The 25763-nt window shown below is 45.2% G+C and overlaps 1 protein-coding gene across 2 annotated transcripts in view; it reads left to right on the top strand.

The window, feature by feature from the left end:
* WBP1L (WW domain binding protein 1 like) overlaps positions 1-25763 on the top strand; it is a 79671-nt gene that overhangs the window by 28606 nt on the left and 25302 nt on the right. Inside the window, exon 1 of one of the 2 annotated variants that reach the window (XM_064373924.1) lies at positions 3218-3442. The exons of the other annotated variant lie outside the window; for it this stretch is intronic. Coding sequence (XP_064229994.1) covers positions 3416-3442 — 27 coding nt within the window. The 5' untranslated portion in view covers positions 3218-3415. Of the gene's footprint in view, positions 1-3217; positions 3443-25763 lie in introns of those variants that run through there. 2 annotated transcript variants of the gene reach the window in all.

Here is a 25763-nt window from a genome sequence, read left to right as displayed (position 1 = left end):
ATTGGTGAATGTAGCATTGAATTTAATTTTGCACTGGCAGGCGAATGACTAAAGTCATTTGAAGAAGGATTTACCCTCCCTTTGGCTCATGATGTTTGAGCCTGGATCACGTACATAGAAGAACCCATTTTTTTTCAGGCTAGCAGAAATTGTTAATGATCATCTTGCTTTTCAAGTGGCAAAGCTGACTACTTTTTCCCTAGGTTGTAGTAATATTTGTATAACATGGCAGAAAGTGAACTCACTTTCCTGGGAATACCTGATTTTGCAGTCTCAACCTCTTTTTCTCCTAACCCCTCAGATCTCAGTGCTTAGTGAATGTTAGTGAGGCGCTGTAGGCAAGAAGTTGATTAGTAAGAAAGAAGCTGTTGTCAGCAGTCACTTTTTTGGAATAGATGATATTGTACTAGGTATAATGCCTTGGGTTAAATGCTGCCTTGCACACAGGAATTTATAATCTGTGAGAAGTTAAAAATAGACAAATGCTGATTAGAAACACTATCTTGAGTAGCATCATAAAAGGATGATTCATTAGGAAATCAGGAAGTCTGTAATGCAATTTTGATCATTTAGGTTGTATTTTTACAAGTTTTTTTTTGATTTCTAGTAATTTTGTTGCAATTCCACTTCTGAGATCATCACTGATGAATATTATTTAGAATGATGGGGCCAAGCTCAGTGGCTCATGCCTGTAATCTCAACAGTTTGAAAGGCTGAGGCACGAGGATCACTTGAGGACAAGAGTTAAAGCCTGGGCAACATAGTGAGACCCTGTCTCTACAAAAAATAAAAATAAAAATAGCTGAGCGTGGTGACATGTGCCTATAGTCCCAGCTTTTTGGGAGGGTGAGGCAGGAGGATCACTTGAGCCTAGGGTGACAGAGCAAAACCTTATCTCTTAAAAAAAAAAGAAAAAAAGGTGGGGAAAAAGAAATATGAAATACTTCATAGCCCATTAGAGCAAGGTTTCTTGTATGTTTTGGTCATAGTGGCATCCCCAGTGCCTAAAACAATGCCTGGCACACTGTAGGCATTCAATGAGTGAGTGAATGAATGGGTACACATGCCATGGCACTGTTTCTGGAGAATTGCAGGTGCCAGTCTGGTCTTGTGAGATCAGTGCAGACTACATTGCCCATGAGGGGATGAGGAGGCTCTTTCCTCCAGTTTGATTGCCAAAGTTAATGCTGCATGTGTTTTGTGATTCTCAGTAGTTGCCAGGGAACCGAGGAAGTGAAAGGAAGGGGTTGAAAACAGCCTCATTGCTCTTCCCTGGGCAGCTGTGCCTTGATGTCCAACCTCCTCTGTCTGGCAGTTTGACCTGGTTGTTGGCAGCAAGGCCTGGGATAGACTGACTGTGTCTTGGTGTCTTGAGAATACATATGTGCTGAAGAATGACTTCCCAGTCCCCAAACACCTGCAGGAGCAGGAGCCACTTTGTTTACACATCAGCCGCCTTTTCCTCTAGCAATGAGGTTGTGATCCATTCTTTTTGTGAGTCTCAAGGAAATGGCTCAGCCAGCTTGGCACATTCATTTTCTTGTCAGGAAAGTCGATGTGACCTTGACCGTCAGTGGGGACCTGCAGTAAACACGTTGTGTGTCTGGCTGGATTCTAATGATCAAACAGTACTTTAGGCACCTCGCTGTGCTGTACGTGTCATGCGCTGCTAATTTATTGTCCTAGGTGGGGGTTATAGATACTAATTTGCAAGAATCATTTCTGACTTACATGGGCCATGCCCAGCACAGTGCCACTACCATGGAAGCCTTGGATAAGTACCATGAAAGAAAATTGTTGCAGAAAATGAAAGATGAAATATACTTGCTTTGAGTCCTGGACAGTATAATTAATTTGTAGCCAAGGAAGTTATTGAAAAGTAACTTTGTATAATCCAGCACTTTAGGAGGCTGAAGTGGGCAGATCACTTGAGCCCAGGAGTTCAAGACCAGCCTGGGCAACATGGCGAAACCCCATCTCCACACAAAAAAAACAAAAATTAGCTGCGTGTGGTGGCACATGCCTATGGTCCCAGCTCCTTGGGAGACTGAGGTAGGAGGATCATTTGAGCCCAGAAGGCAGAGGTTGCAATGAGCCAAGATCATCACTGTACTTCAGCCTGGGTGACAGAGTAAGACCATATCTCAAAAAAAAAAAAAGGGAAAGTAACTTTGGATTTATAAAGCTCCTCTGAAGATTGTTCTCGAGTCATTTCTGGAAATCCAAACCCAAACTGGACCTTTTGTCCTGTGTGAGTGTTGTCTTTGGTAGAGGATTCAGGCCTAGGGAGAGCTGCTGTGACCTGCTGTTTCAGGAAGGGTAGCCAGAAGGGATTTGGCTTACACCACTGACAAGGAAAAGTCAGAGCAGGACACCATCCTCACGGCTCTTGCTTCTTGTGCAAAGCTTGCTGTTGGAGAACTCTTTTCTCCCTGAGCTGAACTTAGTGAAGAAAGCAAGACAAACCTAAGGCGGTGAACTTTTCCGAACCAAGAGTTGGTTTAAATATAGATGATCTGCCTCTCTGGCAACTTGGAGGCTGCGGGGGGACTTGTTGTACCTTTTATAAGGCAAGTGAGGAAAGATGTTGGCACCTGTACTTGCGCAGTTTGTTTATGAAATATAAACTCTCCTGTGGAAGCGAGGGCTCAAAAAGGTCAGTGTCCAAGGTAACGTGTGTCCTACCTTAGCTGGGGAAAAGGTGCCTCTCCAAGCCCTCCCTGTGAATTGCCTCATTCCCTAGAGAAAGTTGGGACAGCCAGGCTTAATATCCTGTTATTTACTGAGCACCGACTCTGGCAGGGGTGGGGGTGGAAAAGTTTCTGTGAAACTGACAGACACTAGACTTGATTTTCTTTCCCAGGGAGGAGAAACAATAGTTTAGGAGCTATAGAGTCCATCCTTAATTAGAGCAGTGTAGCTCTTTTCAGCTTTAGAGACTTGATTTATGTACCCCGGAGCTGCTTAGAGCCAAGGGATTGCAGCAGCCTGCTCCCATCTGCAGCCCCCACTGTCTTCCCGCAGTGGGTTCTGGCTCTAGGTGGGCCAGGGCTGGGCATCATGGGTCTGCAGCACATCCTCCTCAGTATTCCAGCGCAGCTGTCTGAAGTTTTTCTGCTGCGCCTGAACTGATGTCATTTCCCCCTTGGCAGACAGCTTCGGCTTAGCTGCGTCTGAGATATGTCACGAGAAGGAGGGGGGTGGGCCAGAGCCAGGCGGGGGGAGTAGCAAGGAGAGCAGGAGGCAGTGTGCCTGCTTGGTCCCAGGACTCTGTTTACTTTGTCTGCTTTGCTAAGGAAGGCTGGTGAACCAGGACCGCCGCGCACACAGGCCCACCAGGGGCAATGCTCATTCCAAGACCTTAACTTTTAAGAGCCCTTTGTTCCAACGTTAGTGTGGACGATGCTCTTGCAGGATGCCTTTCCTTTTGGGTCTTAGACAGGTAATTGGTTCTGCACGAATCGGGTTCGGAAGGGAAGAAGGGGTGGGAGCTTGTTTATTGTACTACTGCTTTGGGTGGAGGGAATATTTTAGCAAATGCCTCTCGGTTATACCAGGCCAGCTCCCACACAGAACTTTCCAGTCTCCTTCTTGTTTGCTAGTTGCTCCTTACTTTCAGAGCCACCGTGTTCTTAACCCTCTACATCCCCAAGGTTTCTCTAGGGCTGTCCAGTTCTGATTTGCCGTCAGACACTGTAAAACTGCTTTGGAAACTTCACGGAGGAGCAGCTGGAGAGTGGGGCTGGGGCAGGGGAGAGGCCGAATGCCATGCTTGCTGCAAACCCCTTTTATTCCTTCTCCATTTTGATTTGACTAGTCAGGGGAGATTTCCTCATAGCCCTCTGGTTCTGAAGGAACTCTGAGTTGGGGGTGGAGTGAGAGCTCGGTACTTCTTTTAAAGGAAAGGCTTTCTTCCTTTCAAGCATGTGGCTGGGGCTGTGCGGCTCAGGGACATCCCAGACACCTTAGGGGAAGGGGTGTGGAGTTGACCCCATTTTGGCCTTACTGACCGATTTTTCAAGGCAGGCAGACCCCTGTGGCAGAGACTTGATTGCTCGGTGAGCCACCCTTTGAAGTGGGGGCACTGCATTCATTCTAACCGGTAAAGCAGTGAGGAATGAGAGAACAGTAGCAAGCCAACTGCTGTCTGCTGAGAACACAGCTGTTGCCAACTATGTGTTCCAGGGCTTCTGCGAGTCGGACACCCCCACCCCCTCTTCGTCTGAGAGGCATGTCTGTATCGGAATGTGTAACTGTAACCAGCAGCTGCTGGCTGTAAGGGGTGGGGACAGAGCACACACCCTCTGCTGCCTGTTCCTGGGTGAGGAAAACCACAGATGAGTTCACAGCAGAAGCCCTAGAGGGGAGCTGCTAGGGACCACTGGTTGCCCTCACTCTGAGAAAAGTGCTAGGTGGGCAACGCTCCCTTGAGTTGCCTACAGTTCTGTTCAAAGGAAGCTCCTTTGAAAAGCCCCAAACATTGCATTACAGCTCTTGTTATCTTCAGAGTTTGCGTTGATGCAGCTGATGGGCAGAGTGGTGTCCACTTGGAGCACCCCTTCTGCCCCCACAAGAAAGGCTGTCCTTTTTTTTTTTTTTGAGATGGAGTCATATTCTGTTTCCCAGGCTGGAGTGCAGTGCCATTATCTCAGCTCACTGCAACTTCTGCCTACTGGGTTCAAGCGATTCTCCTGCCTCAGCCTCCCAAGTAGCTGGGATTACAGGCATGTGCCACTATGCCCGGCTAAGTTTTATATTTTTAGTAGAGACGGAGTTTCACCATGTTGGCCTGACTGGTTTCGAACTCCTTACTTCAGGTGATCTGGCTGCCTTGACCTCCCAAAGTGCTAGGATTACAGGCGTTAGCCACTGCACCTGGTCAAAAAGGCTGTCCTTTTAACCTGTGGTTAGAGTGAGTCCTGGAGAGGATTTCGAGCAGTGTTGGAAATAGGATGAAGCTGGCTGAAGCGTCTCATGCTGTGTCAGCAGGCTGGGAGGGCGAAAACTGCCTAACAGAGTGGAGAGAGTGGGCTGGGAGCCGGAAAGACCTGCATTCACATCCCAGTCTCCCTGGGGTCTTGGGCAGGCTCTTAGCCGCTCTGAACCTCATCTCTGAGGTTGCACAGAGATTCCACCAAAGAATGTATGTGAAATGTTAGCACCTTGGCTGGTAGAGGGTAAACATAATTCTTACTTTGATCTACTCAATCCCAAAGGATGCAACACTGTAGGGGTACAGGAAGCGAGATGTGAAGGGACTGATGCCTTGACAGGAGCCAGGTGTGACAGGCAGGTGCCCACAGCCAGGAGAGTGAGCTCTTGATCTGTGGTCAGTGACTGCCATTGTGCAGTGACATAGAGCTGGAAGGCCACCTCTCACTCTACCAAGATACTGTTTGGTTTTTTTTTTTTGAGATGGAGTTTCACTCTTGTTACCCAGGCTTGAGTGCAATGGTGCAATCTCAGCTCACCACAACCTTTGCCTCCAGGTTCAAGCAATTCTCTGCCTCAGCCTCCCGAGTAGCTGGGATTACAGGCATGCACCACTACACCAGCTAATTTTGTATTTTTAGTAGAGGCAGGGTTTTTCCATGTTCGTCAGGCTGGTCTTGAACTCCTGACCTCAGGTGATCTGCCCACTTTGGCGTCCCAAAATGCTGGGATTACAGGCAAGATCCACCGCGCACAGCAAGATACTGTTAATCTTATATTAACAGTATGATTAATATAAGGTGGCAAGAGGGCGAGGGCCTGTGTCCAGTTACTTGGGCATGTAGTGAGAGAATGAAGCAGTGGGTAGCATTAAATTAAACTCTTCAAGGGGAGTGAAGGGTTGAGATGGTTGTTGTGGGGAGCATCTGAGAGGATCAACAGCAGGTGAACCTTTAGCTCTTGCGTCTGAACAAATGCCTGGGGGAAGGCAGAATTTAGAAGCATTCTGAAGGCTCTTCCTGCCCTAAGCTTCTGTGACTCAAACTCTTGCCCGTACAGTCTTGGGGTAGTTTTGCTTATATAATTTTGTATATTTCTAGTATTTTGGTTCAGACAGTGTAACTACATTCTTTATTGGAGCCATGTAGAAGCCAGCCTTCTAAGGATCACTTGGTGTATTTCTGTTTAAGAAAAAATGACACATAATGCTCACGTGCACGCACACACATAAAATTGATCTTTATCATACATATGTATATACTTCGGTTTTTTTTCCCCTTAATCCGTATGATAACCCTATGTCTTATGTGGTAGTGTTATTCTATTTGTACAGAGGTGCATGCTGAGGCTTAGAGAAGTTAAGCCATTTGCACAGCGTTGTTCATTGTCTAAAGAAAGGGTAATTGAAGATTTTTTTTTTAACTTGAGTCCTTCCCAAATCCTGGATTTTTCTCACTACCTAGACTGTGTGGCTTGATGTCTGAGAGTAGAGGATGATTAAGGCATTGTTCTCCTTGGGGCGTGTTTCTTTCTAGCCTGCCCAGGTAGGAGAGAACATGCTGCTTACCTTTTCATATGCTCACTTGCATTTTACTGTGTGGAAGACGCTGACCACTTAATGAATGTGGCCTGGTATAAAGGACACAAATATACGTAATCCTTACCTCCAGGGGGCTTATGCACCTAAAGGAATAGTTCTCAAAACGATAAAAATCACCTGGAAGTGGGGCTTATTAAAATGCAAATTGTGGCTGGGCATGGTGGCTCACGCCTGTAATCCCAGCACTTTGGGAGACCAAGGTGGGCAGATCACCTGAGGTCAGGAGTCCGAGACCAGCCTGGCCAACATAGTAAAACTCCGACTCTACTAAAAATACAAAAAATTAGCCAGGCATGGTGGCGGGTGCCTGTAATCCCAGCTATTTGGGAGGCTGAGGCAGGAGAATTGCTTAAACCCAGGAAGTGGAGGTTGCAGTGAGCCAAGATCATGCCATCAAGACTCTGTCTGAAAGAAAAAAAAAAAAAAAAAAAAGCGAGAGATCCAAGATGGCTGATCACTAGCAGCTCGGGCACGTAGCTCCCAGTGAAAGCGCAGAGAACGAGAGGACGCCACACTTTCAGACGAATATTTGTAGCTCACGGACCAGGAGATTCCCAGCAGAGGAGCTCCACGAGTCGCCAGAGCGACTCTTGTGGCCGGTGCGGCAGTTTTGCTGGCGCCTTAAAGCGGCAGTTCTTGGTGCAGAGTCCAGAGATTCCTGGGCAGAAAGGCACCATCAACCTTAACACCGCTGTCTTGGCCGGCGCAGTGGATTGCTCAGATTTTGGCGCTGGGAATCAAAAAGTTGGACGTCCGCTCAGAGACCTAGTTAGAAAGTCGGTAATTACAAAGACGACAGATGGATAAATATATAATCAAGGGAAGAAAGCAGCCTAAAAAGGCAGAGAATACTCAAAATCAGAATGCCTCTCCCTCTACAGGGGATCGCAATTCCTCATCAGTAACGGAACAAGGCTTAATGGAGAACGAGTGTGTTCCAATAACAGAAGCAGGTTTCAAAATGTGGGTGATGAGAAACTTCTGTGAATTAAAAGAACTTGTTCTAACCCAATGCAAAGAAACTAAGAACCTTAAAAAAAGGTTTGACGAAATGCTAACGAGAATGGACAATTTAGAGAGGAATATAAGTGAATTGATGGAGCTGAAAAGCACAACACGAGAACTTCGCGAAGCATGCACAAGCTTAAACAGTCGAATTGATCAAGCAGAAGAAAGGATATCAGAAGTCGAGGACCAGCTCAGTGAAATGAAACAAGAAGACAAGATTGGAGAAAAAAGGATAAAAAGGAATGAGCAAAGTCTCCAGGAAATATGGGACTATGTGAAAAGACCTAATCTACGTTTGATAGTGTACCTGAATGTGATGAAGAGAATGAATCCAAGTTGGAAAATACTCTTCAGGATATCATTCAGGAAAACTTTCCCAACCTAGCAAGGCAAGGTAATATTCAACTCCAGGTAATACAGAGAACACCACAAAGATATTCTTCAAGAAGACCAACCCCAAGGCACATAATTGCCAGATTTATTAGGGTTGAAATGAAGGAGAAAATACTAAGGGCAGCCAGAGAGAAAGGTCAGGTTACCTACAAAGGGAAATCTATCAGACTCACAGCAGATCTCTCAGCAGAAACCCTACAAGCCAGAAAAGAGTGAGGACCAATATTTAACATCCTTAAAGAAAAGAACTTTCAACCCAGAATTTCCTATCCAGCCAAACTAAGCTTTATGAGCGAAGGAAAAATTAAATCTTTTGCGAACAAACAAGTACTTAGAGAGTTCACCACCACCAGGCCTGCTTTACAAGAGCTTCTGAAAGAAGCACTATACATATAAAGGACCAACCAATATCAGCCTTTCCAAAAATATATCAAAAAGCAAAGAACATTAATACAATGAAAAATTTACATCAACTAATGGGCAAAACAGCCAGCTAGCATCAAACGCCAGTATTAAACCTATATATATTTCAATTGGATAAAAAGCCAAAACCCATCGGTATGCTGCATCCAGACCCATCTTACATGCAACAATACACAAAGACTCAAAGAGAAGGAGGAAGATTTACCAACCAGAGAGTAAAAATAAACAAATAAACAAAAAGCAGGAGATGCAATTCTCGCCGCTGATAAAGTAGACTTTAAAGCAACAAAGATCAAAAGAGGCAAAGAAGGACATTACATAATGGTAAAAGGATCAATATAACAAGAAGAGCTAACGATTCTATAGATCAACGAGATAGAAAATTAACAAGGATATTCAGGACTTGAACTCAGACCCGGAACAAGTAAACTTAATAAACATTTATAGAACTCTCCACTTCAAATACACAAAACATACATTACCACCTCACACCTATTCCAAAAGTGACTATATAATTGGAAGTAAATCACTCCTCAGTAATCGCATAGCATTTCATAGGTTTAAATGAAATATTGGTTGGCTGTTTGTTTGTTATCTTCTTCCCTTATTCCTTCCTGACTACATCATTAAGTATAATTATCAGTATACAAGAGGTTTTCAATACCCATTACTAAATTGCATTCTAGCCTGGGCAAGAAAGCAATACTCCCATTCTCTCTCCCTCTTTCTTTTCCTTTTTCCTCCTCCCCATTCTCTCTCTCTTTCTCTTTAAAAAAAAAAAAAAAAGAAAGAAAAAAAAAAGTAGAGTATTTAGATCTGGGGCCAGGACCCAGGAATATGCATTTCTGTGAAGTTCCCCAGGTGTTTCTGACCCAGATTGTCTCTGGCCGCACTTTGAGAGACTGTCCTCTAGAGTTTGGCGGCATGGAAATAATTACAAGCCAGCGTGCTGGGACTACAACAGAGGAACGCCCAGGAACTAGGAGAGCAGAGCGTGGGGGCAGGTACCTGAATCAGGGTAGGGGAGTCTTTCCTGAGAAGCTGATATCTGTTCTGACTCTTGAAGGATGAGTAGGAGAGTTTACCAGACATATGAGCTGGGGAAGAGCATTCTGGACAGATCAGGTTGGGAGAGTTGTTTTTGTTTTCTCCTGCAGATGACAAGGGAGACTGTCATTCACCTGTTGAGTCTTGGTATTGAATTTGCCTGAGGCAAAACAAGGACCTTAGCTGACCAGGTATGGGTGTCTTTTATGGATACCGAGAAGGAGGAAGACCTCAGGGCCTTTCCGTTTAATAATGAGCATGGCATGATTTCAGTGTCTGTAAAGGGCAGACAGACCGTAAGATGTATTAGTTCTTTCATGCAAGGGACGGTTAGACAGCTCACGGAAGCTACAATGTTGACTAAAAAATGCTCTTTTTGTGCTCAGATGAACCAAAGCTCAGAAGATAGTCACCTGCTAAACTTTTTGGGTAAGGCACTATATACCAAATTTCAGATAAAATACACAATTAGGCATGCTATCCCTTTATTATCTGACAAGATCAGAAAATAGGTTTTCTGGTTAAAAGAGGTTCCATTATGTGTACCTAACAAAGGGATTACTGATTTTCAGAGAACAGTATTGCAACAGAATGTTCTTAGTCATGATTTGAATGAATTCTATTTCATGTTCATCCAGAAGGTATTGATTGGGTAATGCTGAAGGATTCTTAGGAGCAACACTCAGCATCTGAAAAGTATTGTGCACCTATTCTACCCAAAGCATGTTGTGAATACAAAGGATATAAACTCCATCCCTGCCCTCAAGGGGTTTACAGTCAGGTAGGGAAAGTAGAATAAGTACACAGGTAATGAGGACATTCTGCAGGTGGTGGCAAATGACATTAGAAAAGAGCAGAATGCTGCAGTTCAGAGGTGTGAAGAAGCAACCCTTGAGCAGGTGGCCCTTCCCACAGTCCAGTAGTATCAGTTGTTGCACTGTAGGTGTTAGGTGTGTAGAAGGTAAGTTCTAGTTGTTGATGGAATGCAGACTAGATCCACTAAGACAGTAATTTTACATCTGGCACCTTGGAATATTGCCTTTCTCAGTGGGAGAGACCCATTGTCCACACCAATGAGATGGGATAATCCTTGATACTGGAAATGAATGATACCCATCAAAACCATCTTAGGGTCCCTTGCCCATTTTGGAATTTGTTATGGAAAGAGGCGCATGGGGCAACTCCTGGCCCAAGGGGCTGTTTGTATTTTTGAAAGGGTGACCTGGTCCCTGGGCTGATGCCGAATGTGACAAGGCAACTAGAATGTTACATGGCACTTACTCTCTGGGCAGAAGTGGCCTTCGAGTCTCACAAGGAGAGCACTGGAAAGGCTATGTGATGGCCAGCTAAAGCTGCAGGGCGGGAGCCAAGACTGCCGAGAGGGAAGAAGTGGAATTGCTGGCTTCCAGTTTAACCCCTCAACTGCTGAATGTTAGCCAGCATTGACTTGGAGTATTTATTATTTCACCGCAGTGGCCACCGCTGAGGGAGGAGGTCTTATCTCCTTTTTGCTGTAAGGAAACTGAAACCCAGAGAGAAGTTATCTGTTCCAGACCCCACGGCTAATGTGTGGTTGTGGCGAGGGGGCGGGTAGTGCAGGTCTGGAGTGCAGGTCTTCTTGGTATCCGTCTGCTCCTGCCCATTGTCCTGGCTTGGTACCCACACCCACAGCCCGCTGCAGGCCTCTTCCTCCCTGCCTGCTCTGTGCACGGCAGAGGACTGAATGTTGACTATGAGTCACTGTTACCCTCAGGCCCAACCTCTTTCCACCAGGTTGAGGACAAATTAAGCAAGATCTTGCTTGGAAGGGAACTAGCTGTATGTAGCAGCAAACACCAAAGTGACACTTGTTTGTCCTACCTAAAGTTGAAGCCACAATCTTTAACTAAAGTGATTCTTGTGACAGCTCCACAGCGTACCTCAATTTCCTACTGTCACCAAAGGTGAGAAAGGTGGTGCTTATCCAAGCCCTTTCAGGTTAATTTTTTTTTGGTGGGCGGTGGGTGGGAGTGAGGTGGGTGGGTTGGGGTGGGGCTGGAGCAGGGGCGGGGATGGAGTCTCGCTCTGTTGCCCAGGCTAGAGTGCAGTGGTGTGAACTCAGTTAACTGTAGCCTCTGCCTCCTAGGCTCAAGCGATTCTTGTGCCTCAGCCTCCTGAGTAGCTGGGATTACAGGTGTCTGCCACCACACCTGGCTAATTTTTGTATTTTCAGTAGAGATGGAGTTTTGCCATGTTGGTCAGGCTGGTCTCGAACTCCTGACCTCAGGTGATCCACCCACCACAGCCTCCCAAAGTGCTGGGATTACAGGTGTGAACCACAGTGCCTGGCCTCAGGTTAATTTTTGACCCTCCAACCCTCTCTGTTGAAAGAAGCTGCTTTTTTTTTTCTTTAGAGGAACATGGCTTGTTTTTCATTACATTTCTGTTATCAGAGCAAAGAGAAAGCAGTGTACTGGACAGTAACTCAGTGGAAGAGAGGACTGTGGCTGCTGATTTTGAAACATTTATCCAGGATGGAGCCAAAGAAAACAGTCACTTCCTCCAGTGATAGCCCATGAGTTTGACCCACCCTCTCCCACCCCTTTTCCTTGAAGAGGTAAATTTTAGTCCAGGAAAACAGAATACTTTAGGGCTATTTTTTAAAAATGCTTTGAAATCCCTTCTCCTGCCCTAATTCCCCAGCATTAGTAAGATGCTGTTCTCTTACCTCTCCCTCCCTAGGGCTCCTTGACTCTATTTCTTGCTAGTTTGTAGCGAGAGTGGGTTGAAAGAGCCTTAAGTGTGGACCTGCCTGAGCCATTTCTGTGCCCCTCTGTAGCCATTGCTTCTCTGGGCAGAGCTCACCTGAATTTGAACCCTAGACCTCACAAGAGGCTTCTATTGCTGGTTGCTGGAAATGGTGGTTAAAATCAAGGGGAGGGGCAGTGCAGGGAAGGAGACTTGCTTTGGGAATGGCTGGAGTGTGACACACTGACTTCTTTTCCTGAAAGTGGCTCAGGGTTTGCCGGGACTATGTTACACATGAGACGTTTGTTTCCTCGGGCATTGCGTCAAGGAGGCCAGAGTGTTTATTATCGTTTGGTTTTCTTGCTTAACACACAAGACTTCAGGAGCTCCCACCAAACTATGACGCATGGTCTCGATGTGGCTTCAGATACTGTCCAGCTGATCTTGTGGTTTCCATCAAGGGTTTGAAAGCCCTGGTTACCCACCAGGCAGGTGCTGTGAATACCTGTGAGCTCCCACCCCTCTGGGTGTGGCTCTGGAGTGCAGTAGGGAGACTAGGACAGGCTGGTTCGGACTGCCAGCACAAACAGAATGTACAGTCATTCCTGCATCTCTGTGTAAGGTTCCAGATTCATGGGCCAGGCTCGGCTGGTGCTGGGTTACTGTAAACCTGTCCCAGCCAGAGAGCCATGGTTCAGTCTCGCACTGGTCATGCGAAAATCACACCCCCACAGCCTTGCCTCAGGCTTTGGAGGACCCCTTCATGCTGCTGCTTGTACCATGTAGCTAAGAGGCTCAAGGGACGACTATGGTTAGTTGACTTAGCAGTCGCCAGGTTCAGGACTTTGTGAAGGGTTTTTTGCCAGGGTAGGTACATTTGTGAGACTGACATCGGTCCTGTCCACGGGAATTTAGAGCAGCATAGTGGTGGGGAGTCTGTGAGGCACTCAGGGAACAAGAGTGGCTAAAACACAGTTCTGCACAAAATATTGTGCTGCAGTTTGGTTAAAACAGGGACTCTAAACTAGGGATAGTTTTGGCCTTCCCCCCTCCCCTGGGGACATTTGGCAGTGTCTGGACATGGTTGGCTGTCACTGGATGTGGTTGGCTGTCACAGCTAGGAGGGTGGGAAGTTGCTACTGGCATATCTAGTTAATAGAGACCAGGGATGTTGCTAAACATCCTGCAATGTACAGTTCAGTCCCCTACAACAAATAATTACCTGACTCCAAATGTCAGTAGGGCTAAGGTGGAGAAACCCTGGGGGAGAAACCATGGACTCATAGTCGTTCACTCTGCTTAGGAAGCAAGAGTCACAGGACTGAGGGAAGAAGGACCATGCTGTTTTAATAAAGGAGAAATAGGTGGACCCTTCTTGCTGCCTTCTAAGCCATGTGTGTTAATTATCTGCCCAGAAATTGAGAAGTTTGACATTGGTTGTCCCCTTAATCACCAGGTACTCTGTCTTATCAGTGACAGGTACAGAGTCATTTTTTGTGGGCTAGAAGATATGACCAAGCCCTTCTGGAACTGACATTTCATCTCTTACTCAAATAATCTGGATAGGCCAGGCTTGGTGGCTCACGCCTCCCAAGTACTTTGGGAGGCCAAGACAGATGGATCACCTGAGATTGGGAGTTTGAGACCAACCTGACTAACATGGAGGAACCCCATCTCTACTAAAAATACAAAATTAGCTGGGCGTGGTGGCGCATACCTGTAATCCCAACTACTCGGGAGGCTGAGTTGGAATCACTTGAACCTGGGGTGGATGTTGTGGTGAGCCGAGATCATGCCATTACACTCCAGCCTGGGTAACAAGAGCGAAACTCTGTCTCAAAAAAAAAAAAAAAATCTGGATAACCACCCCCCAGGAGGACAGGATCTCAGTAGTACCCAAATTACTTTATACATACAACTTAAAGAACAATAAAGCATAGTTATTTTAGTAGCAGGCCATATTTCAAGCCAGGTACCTGTTGCTGTGGATTGGGTTTATTGTAATCTATCAAATCTACCCTTAGTAATGTACTAACCACCCCCCTTTCTTTTCTGATTTTTTTTTTTTTTTTGAAACGGAGTGTCGCTCTGTTGCCAGGCTGGAGTGCAATAGCGTGATCTCGGCTCACTACAACCTCCGCCTCCCTGGTTCAAGCGATTCTCCTGCCTCAGCCTACCGAGTAGCTGGGATTACAGGCACATGCCACCACACCGAGCTAATTATTGTATTGTTAGTAGAGATGGAGTTTCACCATGTTATCCAGGATGGTCTCGATCTCCTGACCTTGTGATTTGGCCACCTCAGCTGGGATTACAGGCGTGAGCCACCGTGCCCGGCCAAACCCCCTGCTTTTCTAAATCACTGAAGTCTGTTTTAATCTTCAAGTCCAAGCTCTTAGAGTTCCAAAAGTTCTTGTTTCTTTAAAGTTTATCTGTCTTTTGGAGACATAGCCTCTGGATTCTTAAAAATTCTTTTATCCTGTGCCTGTTTGCAGTGAGATCCTTGTTAAAGTGACCCCTTATCTGAGATAGAAGTAAATAGTTCTCTTGAGCAGTGTTGAACTTTTTGCTGGCAATACATCTCTGGTACTGGTCCCAAGACAGACAACCACACAAGGCAGGTCCCGTTATGAGCTTCTTTGCTCCCAGAAGGTCTGCTGCAGTGGGATGGAACTGCTGAGAAAAAAAAAGGGGTGGGGAGTTAATCTAGAATTTTGCTTAAAATGAGGAATAAGATGTGGCACAGTGAAACTGGTGAATCTCTTTTCAAGCACATCATCCATAAATTAACTTGTACCTTCAATATTTCAGATCCTTTTGAAAACTATACCTCTTTCTTCTTTCGAAAAAAAGAAGTGGGTATTCTGTTTGACCAAGAGCTTTTTTTTTTTTTTGAGATGGAGTTTCACTCTTGTTGCCCAGGCTGGAGTGCAATGGTATAATCTGGAAATTCCACCTCCCAGGTTCAAGCAATTCTCCTGCCTCAACCTCCCGAGTAGCTGGGATTACAGACGGGTGGATCACCCGAGGTCAGGAGTTCGAGATCAGCCTGGCCAACATGGTGAAACCCCATCTCTACTAAAAGTACAAAAATTAGCTGGGTGTGGTGGCATGCACCTGTAGTCTCAGCTAATCAGGAGGCTGAGGCACAAGCATTACTTGAACCCAGGAGGTGGTGGTTGCAGTGAGTTGAGATCGTGTCCCTGCACTCTAGCCTGGGTGTCAGAGTTACACTTTGTCTCAAAAAAAAAAAAAAAAAAACTCAAGAGCTGTATGTAAATGTGTACTGCGTATATTTACATGTATGTGCATCATCCCTGCTTGAAATGATTACCTCAGGGCTTTGCCACATTACAGATCATTAAATAAAGAACACATTCTATTTATTAGATTGTACTTATGAAGGAACAAGATGAACTTGAATATTTCAGGAAGCTTTGTAGCAATAAAAATTGAAACAAACTTAAAAAAGTGTGTTAGGTTTTTTTTAAAATTATTATTATTTTTTAAGATGGGGTTTCACCATGATGGCCAGGCTGGTTTTGAACTCCTGACCTCAGGTGATCCACCCACCTCAGCCTCCCAGAGTGCTAGGATTACAGGCGTGAGCTACCACGCCCGACTTGTTTTGTTTTTTTTGAGACCGAGTCTTGCTCTGTTGCCAGGCTGGAGTGCAGTGGTGTGATCTCAGCTCACTGCAACCTCCATCTCCCAGGTTCAAGAGATTCCCCTGCTTCATCCTTCCGAGTACCTGGGACTACAGGCGTGCACCACCACGCCCTGCTAGTTTTTTGTGTTGTTACTAGAGACGAGGTTTCACCATGTTGGCCAGTGTGGTCTGAATCTCCTGACCTCATGATCTGCCCACCTCGGCCTCCCAAACTGCTGGGATTACAGGCATGAGCCACGGCACCTGGCCTGTTTGTTAGGTTTTTTAAAACCTAACAGCTTAGTTATTACAAAGTACCATCCAATGCAAAGTTGGTATCTTATCTGTCATTTTTGTGTCTGTCAGCATCTAGCATGAAAGTTTAGGGTAATCCTAAGCATTAAATTATTTCCACTAAATTTTGGGTTTTAGGTCTTGGGAAATTTTTCCCAGCTGTATGATCACTCTGAACCTGTTTCCTATGAAAAGGGGAATGAATAATATAGGTAAAAACACCTACGCCGGTGTTTGAAACACACAGTCACTAGGCAGAACTGGTTCTCTTCCCATGCTGTCATGCTGTTGTGGTAGGAGGTTTTTCCAGATTATCCACAGGTGCTCCCATCATGCAGTGGAGCGGACCCCTCTTCTTTATCCAGGTTCCTATTTGATGTGTGTTTAAGATGCTGCTTGAGCCATAGTGTAGAGAATTCAGATGTTGCTGCTTGTATTTAGGTGTCTTTAGCCTGCCTTAACTTCAAAGTTGCTACTAAACTTTAGAGCAGGAAGTATAGTCAAGTGCCCACAGAGACCAGGCAGTGACATGACTGAGTCAAGCAGATGGGATTATTGGGCAGTAGGGATGGGGCAGGGGGTGGGACTGTGTAGATTGGTGAAGCTGGAGCCCATGTACATCTCTGCCCACCCTCTGACAGCCGTTTGTGAATGTGGTCCTTGATTTTTCTAGAGAAACTGGAAATCTGGATTTTTGTATGAATTTCTCTCATTTTAAAATTTTGACAGTCAATTCCACTTTTTTTTGTTGTTATTTTTTTGAGACATGATCTTGCTCTGTTGCCCAGGCTGGAGTGCAGTGGCACAATAACAGCTCACTGCAACCTTGAATTCCTGGACTCAAGTGATCCTGCTGCCTCAACTTTCCAAGTAGCTGGGACTACAGATGCCTGCCATCATGCCTGGCTTTTTTTTTTTTTTTTTTTTTTTAATTTTTAATAGAGGTGAGTTCATGCTTTGTTGCCCAGACTGGTCTGAAACTCCTGGGCTCAAGCAGTCCTCCCACTTCAGCCTCCTCAAGTACTGGGATTACCGGCCTGAGCCAGTGCACCCAGCCCACTTTTTTATTTATTTATCTATTTATTTTGATTTAGAGTCTTGCTCTGTCACCCAGGCTAGAGTGCAATGGCAAGATCTTGGCTCACTACAACCTCTGCCTCCTGGGTTCAAGTGATTCTTCTGTCTCAGCCTCCTGAGTAGCTGGGATTACAGACACCTGCCATCATGCCTGGCTAATTTTTGTATTTTTGTAGAGATGGGGTTTCACCATGGTGGCCAGTCTGATCTTGAAATCCTGACCTCAGGTGATCCGTCTGCCATGGCCTTCCAGAGTGCTCCGATTACAGGTGTGAGCCACCAAGCCCAGCCCCAGGCCACTTTTTTTTTTTTTTTGAGATGGAGTTTCACTCTTGTTGCCCAGGCTAGAGTGCAATGGTATGATCGGCTCACTGCAACCTCTGCTCCCTGGGTTCAAGTGATTCTCCTCCCTTAGCCTCCTGAGTAGCTTACAGGCACGCGCCACCACACCTGGCTAATTTTGTAGTTTTATTAGAGACGGGGTTTCTCCATGTTGGTCAGGCTGGTTTCGAACTCCGGACCTCAGGTGACCGCCTGCCTCGGCCTCCCAGAGTGCTAGGATTACAGGCGTGAGCCACTGCACCTGGCCAACCCAGCCTACTTTTTAAAAGTTGAGAAAAACGATGGTGCCATGTAGGCATAGAACTCATTAGTGGGCCTACTGTGGCTTAAGGGCCACTAGTGCAATCCCCACTTTTTTTTTTTTTTTTTTTTTTTTATAATAAAGACGGGGTTTCACCATGTTGGTCAGGCTGGTCTTGAACTCCCGACTTCAGGTGATCCGCCTGCCTTGGCCTCCAAAGTGCTTGGATTACAGGCATGAGCCACCACGCCCAGGCTGCAATCCCCACTTTTAAGAGGAGAGAGGCAAAGATATAACTGTGGGAAGAAAAGGACCTACCTCATGAAACCAACTGTGAGCAGATGACAGTAGCCTAAATTCCCAGCCCGCGCAGTCCCACTCTGCCTAAGTGCCAGCTGCTACTCACTTGCTCTGCTGTATGCTACCTACTATTTCAGCCCTCAGCTCTCTGCACAAGCCCTTGCTAAAGAAGCCATGCTTCTCAGTGGACTTATTCTATAGCAGAAGAGGCCAGCGATGAGGGATTCCTGGGGACTGCTTTTCCTTCTGAGTGTCCAGGGATGAAAGAGTGGTCCATGAACCAGGGTCCTGTACCTCTGTAGCCTGCCAGACCCCCTCCCCAGCCTGCATGCTCCAGGACATTGACAAGTAGATCTTAATAAAACTGTGGGATATGTTGCAACTTCTGATTTTTGCTCTGGGATTTTCCTACCAGGGTCAAGTAGCTTTTTCTGAAATTGTGATTCAGGTTCCTAATAGCAACACAGGAAATAGATTTTAATTTTTTTGCTGGCTGCTCTGTTGGGGGGCTATTTAATGAGGATGTAGTTGCAGTGCAGCTTTGGCAGTAACAGCACTGGTGTGGATGGGATCGTAGCTGACATGTCACTTCTTTTTTAAATTTATGTGTATGATCTATTAAATGTATGTTTTAATGGAATGAGACAGAGAGAGTATAAATAATGTGCCTTGATTATATGTAGGTATTCTTATGGGTAACTGTTGGGACATGTTTGGGATTCTAGAAAAAGGATATAAGTCTATTTCATGTTTAGAGAGCAGGAATTGTTTATTGTATTTCTTTTTAGATCCAGGGCAGTGGTTCTCAAGCTTGAATATACATAAACATAGCCAGGGGAGCGTGTTTTAGAAGGTGGATTTTCAGTCACTGCCCCCAGAGGGTCTCAGTCTCTCTATATTCTTGACAAATACTTCAGATGATTTGGGGCCCACAGCCCGCACTTTGGGAAACACAACTGTATTTTGTTGCATTTGTCGTCTAAGGATGTTCATTGTTATTTGGGGGCAAATTCACTTATTTGTAAGACACCCTGATTTGTCCTGATTCACTGTGTTGCTCTTCCTCAGATTCGTGGCTAGTGTTAGCCTTTGGGAGGCCCCAGACCAAATTGTTCCAGGATGCCCTGTGGGTTGAAGTCAGTGGACTCCTGTAGTCCCCACTACAGCAGAGGCTCCCTGTGACACTGTGGGCTCATGTTGAAGCAGCAGCCACCTCTTTTGATTCTAGGCTTTTCTCACATTTGTCACAAGCTCTACTCTTTGGCTTTACTGTTTAGGGCACTCTATAGCTAAAGGATGAGGGGCTGGGCAGAGCCCTTTAGTGGTAAACCACATTGTCAGATCCGAGGGATGAGGCTGAATCTTATCAGACAAGATTTACTGGCTTGGTTAGGGGAAGCTGCCCATATAGTCCAGGCTATTTGTTCTTTCGGAAAACTACTGAATTTAGCTAAATAGTATAAAAATCCATTCCCAGTGTCTCATTCCATGCAAGAGAAAGTCTTGGTTAACTTCTTAGCGATGGCTTGCCCTTTATGGGGAGGGATGGAATTGAGCTCTTTTAGTCAAAGTGTAAGGAGTAATTGTCAGGTATGGTATATAATGGAAAGGATATGAAAGGAGTACATGACAACCCTACCATCAAAGAAAGGGAGATTAGGCTGGGCGCAGTGGCTCCCGCCTGATATCCCAACACTGTTGGAGGCTGAGGCAGGAGGATTGCTTAAGCCCAAGAGTTTGAGACCAGCCTCAGCAACATAGTAAGATCCTGTCTCTACAAACAATAAAAAAATGAGCTGAGCATGGTGGCGGGTGCCTTTGGTCCTAGCTGCTTAGGAGTCTGAGGTGGGAGGATTGCTTGAGCCTGGGAAGTTGAGGCTGCAGTGAGCTATGATCATGCCACTACACTCCAGCCTTGGTGACAGAGTGAGACCCTGTAACAAGAGAAAAAAGAAAGAAAGAGAAAGGGAGACTAGACTAACACATAGGAAGCAATAGGCCAGGACTCCTGCTGCATCAGTCCCCTTCTAGAGCTTACTTTCTTCATCCTCAGCTCTTCTATAACCTCTTTCCACGCAGTTCGAAAATGTGTGTCCTTGAACAGTTCTATTTATTTCCCTCAGCTCTTTGAACAGTCTTAAAAACCAACAGTGGCCAGGCATGGTGGCTCACACCTATAATCCTAGCACTTTGGGAGGCTGAGGTGGGTAGATCACCTGACATCAGGTTTGAGGCCAGGCACAGTGACTCATGCCTGTAATCCCAGCACTTTGGGAGGCCGAGGCAGGCGGATCACGAGGTCAGGAGTTTGAGGCCAGCCTGGCCAACATGGCGAAACCCTGTCTCTACTAATAATACAAAAAATTAGCTGGGCGTGGTGGCTCATGCCTGTAGTCCCAGCTACTCGGGAGGCTGGGGCCGGAGAATGACTTGAACCTAGGAGGCGGAGGTTGTAGTGAGTCGAGATTGCACCACTGCACACCAGCCTGGGCAACAGAGTGAGACCCTGTCTCAAAAAGCAAAGCAAAACAAAACAGAACAAAACAACCCAAGTGTATTAGGGAGAATATGATCTTTCTAATTGTAAAAATATGGGTGAATACATGAAGCTTTTCCTCCTTACCACCTACAAATATGTTTCTAAGGACCTGGACCAGAAAGTGCTGAATTTTCAGAACTCAAAGATTCTACCTAGGACAGAATAAAAATACTGGATTCTAAGTTAAAGTTGTTTGCTGTCATATGTAGCCATTTCAAATGTCTGGTTTATGAAAACTTTGTTATCCTTTGGCTACAGAGCATTACCAAAATCAGGTAGAACTTTGTCGTAGTACACGTGCAGTGCTACACTTTGATTTCCTTCTAGAAAGTCATTCCTGGTTCAAGAATGGAAGGAAAGTTTGTTTTGTTGCTTACTCTGCAAGAGCAGCCACAGCCTGGCTGGGGTTTAAAAAAGAGACACCCAAGGTAAAGAATAAATATGAGAATTGCAAAAATATTTTTATGTTTATTCAAGTCTCCACCATAACCTAAGGGAGGAAATAGCCAAAGCCAACAACAAATTTACAGACTGGTACTTTGGAGATTATTTTATTTAATTAATTTATATGTTTTTTATTGAGACAGAGTCTTGCTCTGTCGCCCAGGCTGGAGTGCAGTGGTACGATCTCGGTCCACTGCAACCTCCACTGCCAGGGTTCAAGTGATTCTCATGCCTCAGCCTCCTGAGTAGCTGGGACTACAGGTGCGCACCACCCTGCCTCACTAATTTTTTTGTAGTTTTAGTAGAGATGGGTTTTCGCCATGTTGGCCAGGCTGGTCTCGAACTCCTGACCTCAGGTGATCCACCCATCTTGGCCTCCCAAAGTGCTGGGATTACAGGTGTGAGCCACCGCGCCTGGCCTGGAGATTATTTTAATTGTTATACAAAGCCTATGAGGTCTGGCCTCAGCTGAATTCTTAGCTCTCCTTTCACACTACTCTCCCTGAGATCACTGTACTCAGCCACACTAGTCTTGTTTCTCTTCCTTGAGCACACCAAGCTCATTCCTGTGCTGGTTTGTTTGCATGGATTTGATATTTCTTCTTCCTGGAACACTGTTCCCACAGGTGTGGTTAAGCTGGCTCTTTTTCAGTAGTCAGGGCTCAACTCAGATGTCACCTACTCAGAGAGGCCTTTCCTGACCACCCCATTTAAAGCCCTTTGTCCCATTATCCTGTTATATTATCCTCATGGAGCTTATTACTGCTACTGAAATTCTAATTTCACTTGTTATTTGTCAGTTTTCCCACTTGGAACATATTTAAATCTTTTTGCCTTTGTCATTCTGCAATTTGATACAATGTACCTAGGTGTGAGCTTTTTATTGTCTGGAAATTTTGTATGTTTAATCAGTCTTATTTAGAAAATTTTTAGTCATCTCTTTTTTTTTTTTTAAAGATGGGGTTTCACCATGATGGCCAGGCTGGAGTTGAACTCCTGGCCTTAGGTGATCCACCCACCTTGGCCTCCCAAAGTGCTAGGATTACAGGCGTGAGCCACCGCGCCCGGCCTAGTCATCTCTTTAAATATTTCCTCTCCTCCTTTCTTTTCTTCTCACGCTTCTTTCTCATTTTTCATTTCCATGTTTTTCTTTTAACTTATAGAAACATTTTTGATGGTTAATTTTCTCAGATCTGTTCTCTAGTTGATCAGTTTTCTCTAACTTGGTCTCCTCTCTGTGTGACCCATCTGTTGAGTTTTTTATTTCAATAACTATTTTTCTACAAGTTTTATCTGCCAGTTACTATCTCTTGTTTGGTAATGCTCTTTTCTTGTGTTTTTAATTCTTTCTTTTTGGCTTTACTCATTTGAAACATGCTTGTATCTTATAGTGTATCTGATCATTCTACTGAGTTTTTGTCAGGGGGGTCTTATCCTGCTATTTGCTGAATTTCTCATCTTGTTTGTAATGGATTAGTTTTGCATATTTATTTATTTATTTATTTTTTGAGACAGAGTCTCGCTTTGTCACCCAGGCTGGAGTGCAATGGCATTATCTTGGCTCACTGCAACCTCCGCCTCCCTGGTTCAAGCAATTCTGCCTCAGCCTCCCGGGTAGTTGGGGTTACAAGCACGCGCCACCACGCCCAGCTAATTTTTTGTATTTGTAGTAGAGATGGGTTTTCGTCGTGTTAGCGAGGATGGTCTTGATCTCCTGACCTCATGATCCTCCCACCTAGGCCTTCCAAAGTACTGGGATTACAGGCGTGAGCCACTGCGCCCAGCCTGCATACATTTTTATACTTTGGATTGTGAGCTTATCTTGAAAAGAACTTTATTTGTAGGAATCTTTTGTGCTGTGGCTGAGGGTAGATCTCTTCAGAGTTTTGTATTTCTGCCAGATGCAGGGTTATTGCCAGCCTGGGACCACTTTTTGTGTTAAATTTTTGGCTTGGGGATCCTCAGACCATGTAATAGTACAATTCTAATCTGAAATAATCTGTGATCGAAGATTATTAGAGGAGATACTGTTTTCCTCCCACTTCAGAGCTTTTTATTGTCACTATGTGCCATTGGGCTAATGTTTTTTTCTAATCTGTTCTCCCCCTCTACGGGTCCCAGCTTTGGTTCTCAGTTCCAATTTCCCGTTTCAGGTGGGCCCAAGATCAACAAACTACCCCATTTTCTAGGTCAACTGGAAAGACCTGACCTCATTTACTACTGTGGTTTCTAGTTGCCTCTATCATTTTTGGTCCCCGGTGATCTTCCTTGCTTTCTTGCAAGTTCAGCTATGTAATTAAAAAGGATTGTTGTATACCCAGGATTTTATAGCAGAAGAATTTTTAGTTACCTACCCAGCTATATTGCCAGAAGCAGAAGCTCTCGCCTCCCACCCCCTAAATCTCTTGCTCATTGCTATAGCTGTAGCATCCCACATAGGGCCTGGTACATGATGGGGGAAAGGGGGTCAGTACATACGTGTTAAATGGAGAACTGAACATTTCCATCAGGAATTGGTTCTTGGCCAGGCATAGTGGCTCACACCGGTAATCCCAGCACTTTGGGAGGCTGAAGTGGGAGGATCCCTTGAGCCCAGGAGTTCAAGACCAGCCTGGGCAACATGAGGAGACCCTGTCTCTATTTAAACAAACAAACAAAAAGATTAAAAAAAAAAAGAAGAAGAAGATTTAGTTCTTCCTTCAGGGAAAGCCAGAGGTGATGCTCCAAATTCATTCATATCCAGCAGCCAAGGTATTTGGCATCCTGTGCTTTAGCATCCCAGGAAGGACTTCAGTTTTCCCATTTTTCACTCTTAAACTTTAAACTGTTTTCCTAAGGACATGATGCTGTTGCCATTAGCCAGTTGCTAACAGAGTTTTCCAGACTCATAAATTGGCAAATTAAAACCATGCCTGGGGAACCATTACTGCCCAGTGTGTCTTTTTATGCTGGCACTGAGAAAGTTTTTACGCTGATTGAATTGACCTTTGCAGTGGCTCAGCTAAGAATAGCAACTGTAAGATGTGGAAACTGTTGAGGAAAATGTTGTTAGTCCCACGGTTTATACTGCCACCAAAGAGAGGAGATAATTTTTTGCATATGTGCAGAAGGCATACTGTTTATCCTTTCCACTGTGAAAATGTTCTTTCCAGTTTGGTGTTGGTCTTGCTCGTCTCTTCTTTGTGCCTGTGTTTTCTGTTTGGTGATCGTGTGTGCCCTGCCTCTCAGAGCTGGTCACTGTGGCACCGGGGCTGAAGGCACATATCTGTAACAGATGGGGCTCCTAGTAGCCGCTACCATGATTATTCCCGACATGAGAGGCCCCAGCATAAGAGCATTCATTATGCACCAAAGTTCCTTTTTGACAATTTCTACATTTCTAGCTTTCTGGGGTTTTGTTTTAGCCATGGAGTTTTATACAAATGAAAACATCAACAGGAAGCTGACATTTTTTAAAATTCAAGTCTGATCTTGTCCCCTCCCTGTATAGACTGGTCCCTACCTACCTAATTTCCCTATCTACTTCTTAATCATCTCCTTCTAGCCAAAGGGCTTTGCTTGTACCATTTTCTCTGCCTACAGTGTTCTTCCTGTCCTCTTCCTGCCCTTTTCCTAGCTACCGACTTTCTTTTTCTTTTTTTTTTTTTTTGAGACAGTCTCATTCTGTCATGTCACCCAGGCTGGAGTGTAGTGGTGCGACAATCTCAGCTCAGTGCAACCTCTGCCTCAAGGATTCAAGCAATTCTTCTGCCTCAGCCCCCCGAGTAGCTGAGACTACAGGCACGTGCCACCACACCTGGCTAATTTTTTGTATTTTTTAGTAGAGACGGGGTTTCACCGTGTTAGCCAGGATGATCTCGAGCTCCTAACCTCACGATCTGCCTGCCTTGGCCTCCCAAAGTGCTGGATTACAGGTGTGAGCCACTGTGCCTGGCCTGACTTTCTAACCATACAGTCAATCTCAGTTCAAGCTTACCTTCCTTCCAGAAGCTGTTCTGGACCTTCTTCACCAGTTCCTAGGTCTTATCTATTATTCACTGTCACCTAATCTGTTCTTTTTCTTCTTAACATTGTAGTTGCAGTTTTATCTGCATAATTATTTTGCCATCTTTCATTAGATTCCGAGTTCCTCAAGGATGGCCTGAACAATATAATAATGTGTAATGTGCTTTGAAGATGCTTAGAAGAAAAGCATAAGCTAGGTGTGGTGGCTCATGCCTGTAATCCCAGCACTTTGGAAGGCCAAGATGGGAGGATTGCTTAAGGCCAGGAGTTTGAGATGAGCCTGAGCAACATAGTGAGACCCTGCCTCTACCAAAAAGTAAAAATAAACGTTTAGTCAGTTATGGTGGCACATGCCTGTAGTCCTAGCTACTCAGGAGGCTGAGGCAGCAGGACCATGTGAGCCCAGGAGTTTGAGGCTGCAGTGAGTTGCAGTGGTGCCACTGCATTCCAGCCTGGGCAACAGAGCAAGACCTTGTCTCCAATAAATACATAAATAGTAAAGGCATAGGATAATTATAAAGGGTGCTGAGAATTTTTCATATTGACCTTTCCATGGCATTCTTTCCAGTTCCTTTTTCTTTTCTTCTTCATGTGTCTGGAGCAGCCCACGTTGCCACAGAGAACTTGGCTGTTCTGAAACAATGCTGAGTGAAGGCAAAGTGCTGTTTCTATGGTCTTTCATGCCCAGCAATAATGGTTCACAGGATAATGTTGATAGTAGGAGCTCAGAGAAGTTAAGTAG

This window comes from Aotus nancymaae, unplaced genomic scaffold (genome assembly GCF_030222135.1).
Source record: "Aotus nancymaae isolate 86718 unplaced genomic scaffold, 86718_ANA_hifiasm-v0.15.2.pri h1tg000010l, whole genome shotgun sequence".
Classification (NCBI taxonomy): domain Eukaryota; kingdom Metazoa; phylum Chordata; class Mammalia; order Primates; family Aotidae; genus Aotus; species Aotus nancymaae.
Note: the sequence above shows the minus strand (reverse complement) of the source record. Positions and strands in the feature narration are given on the sequence as shown.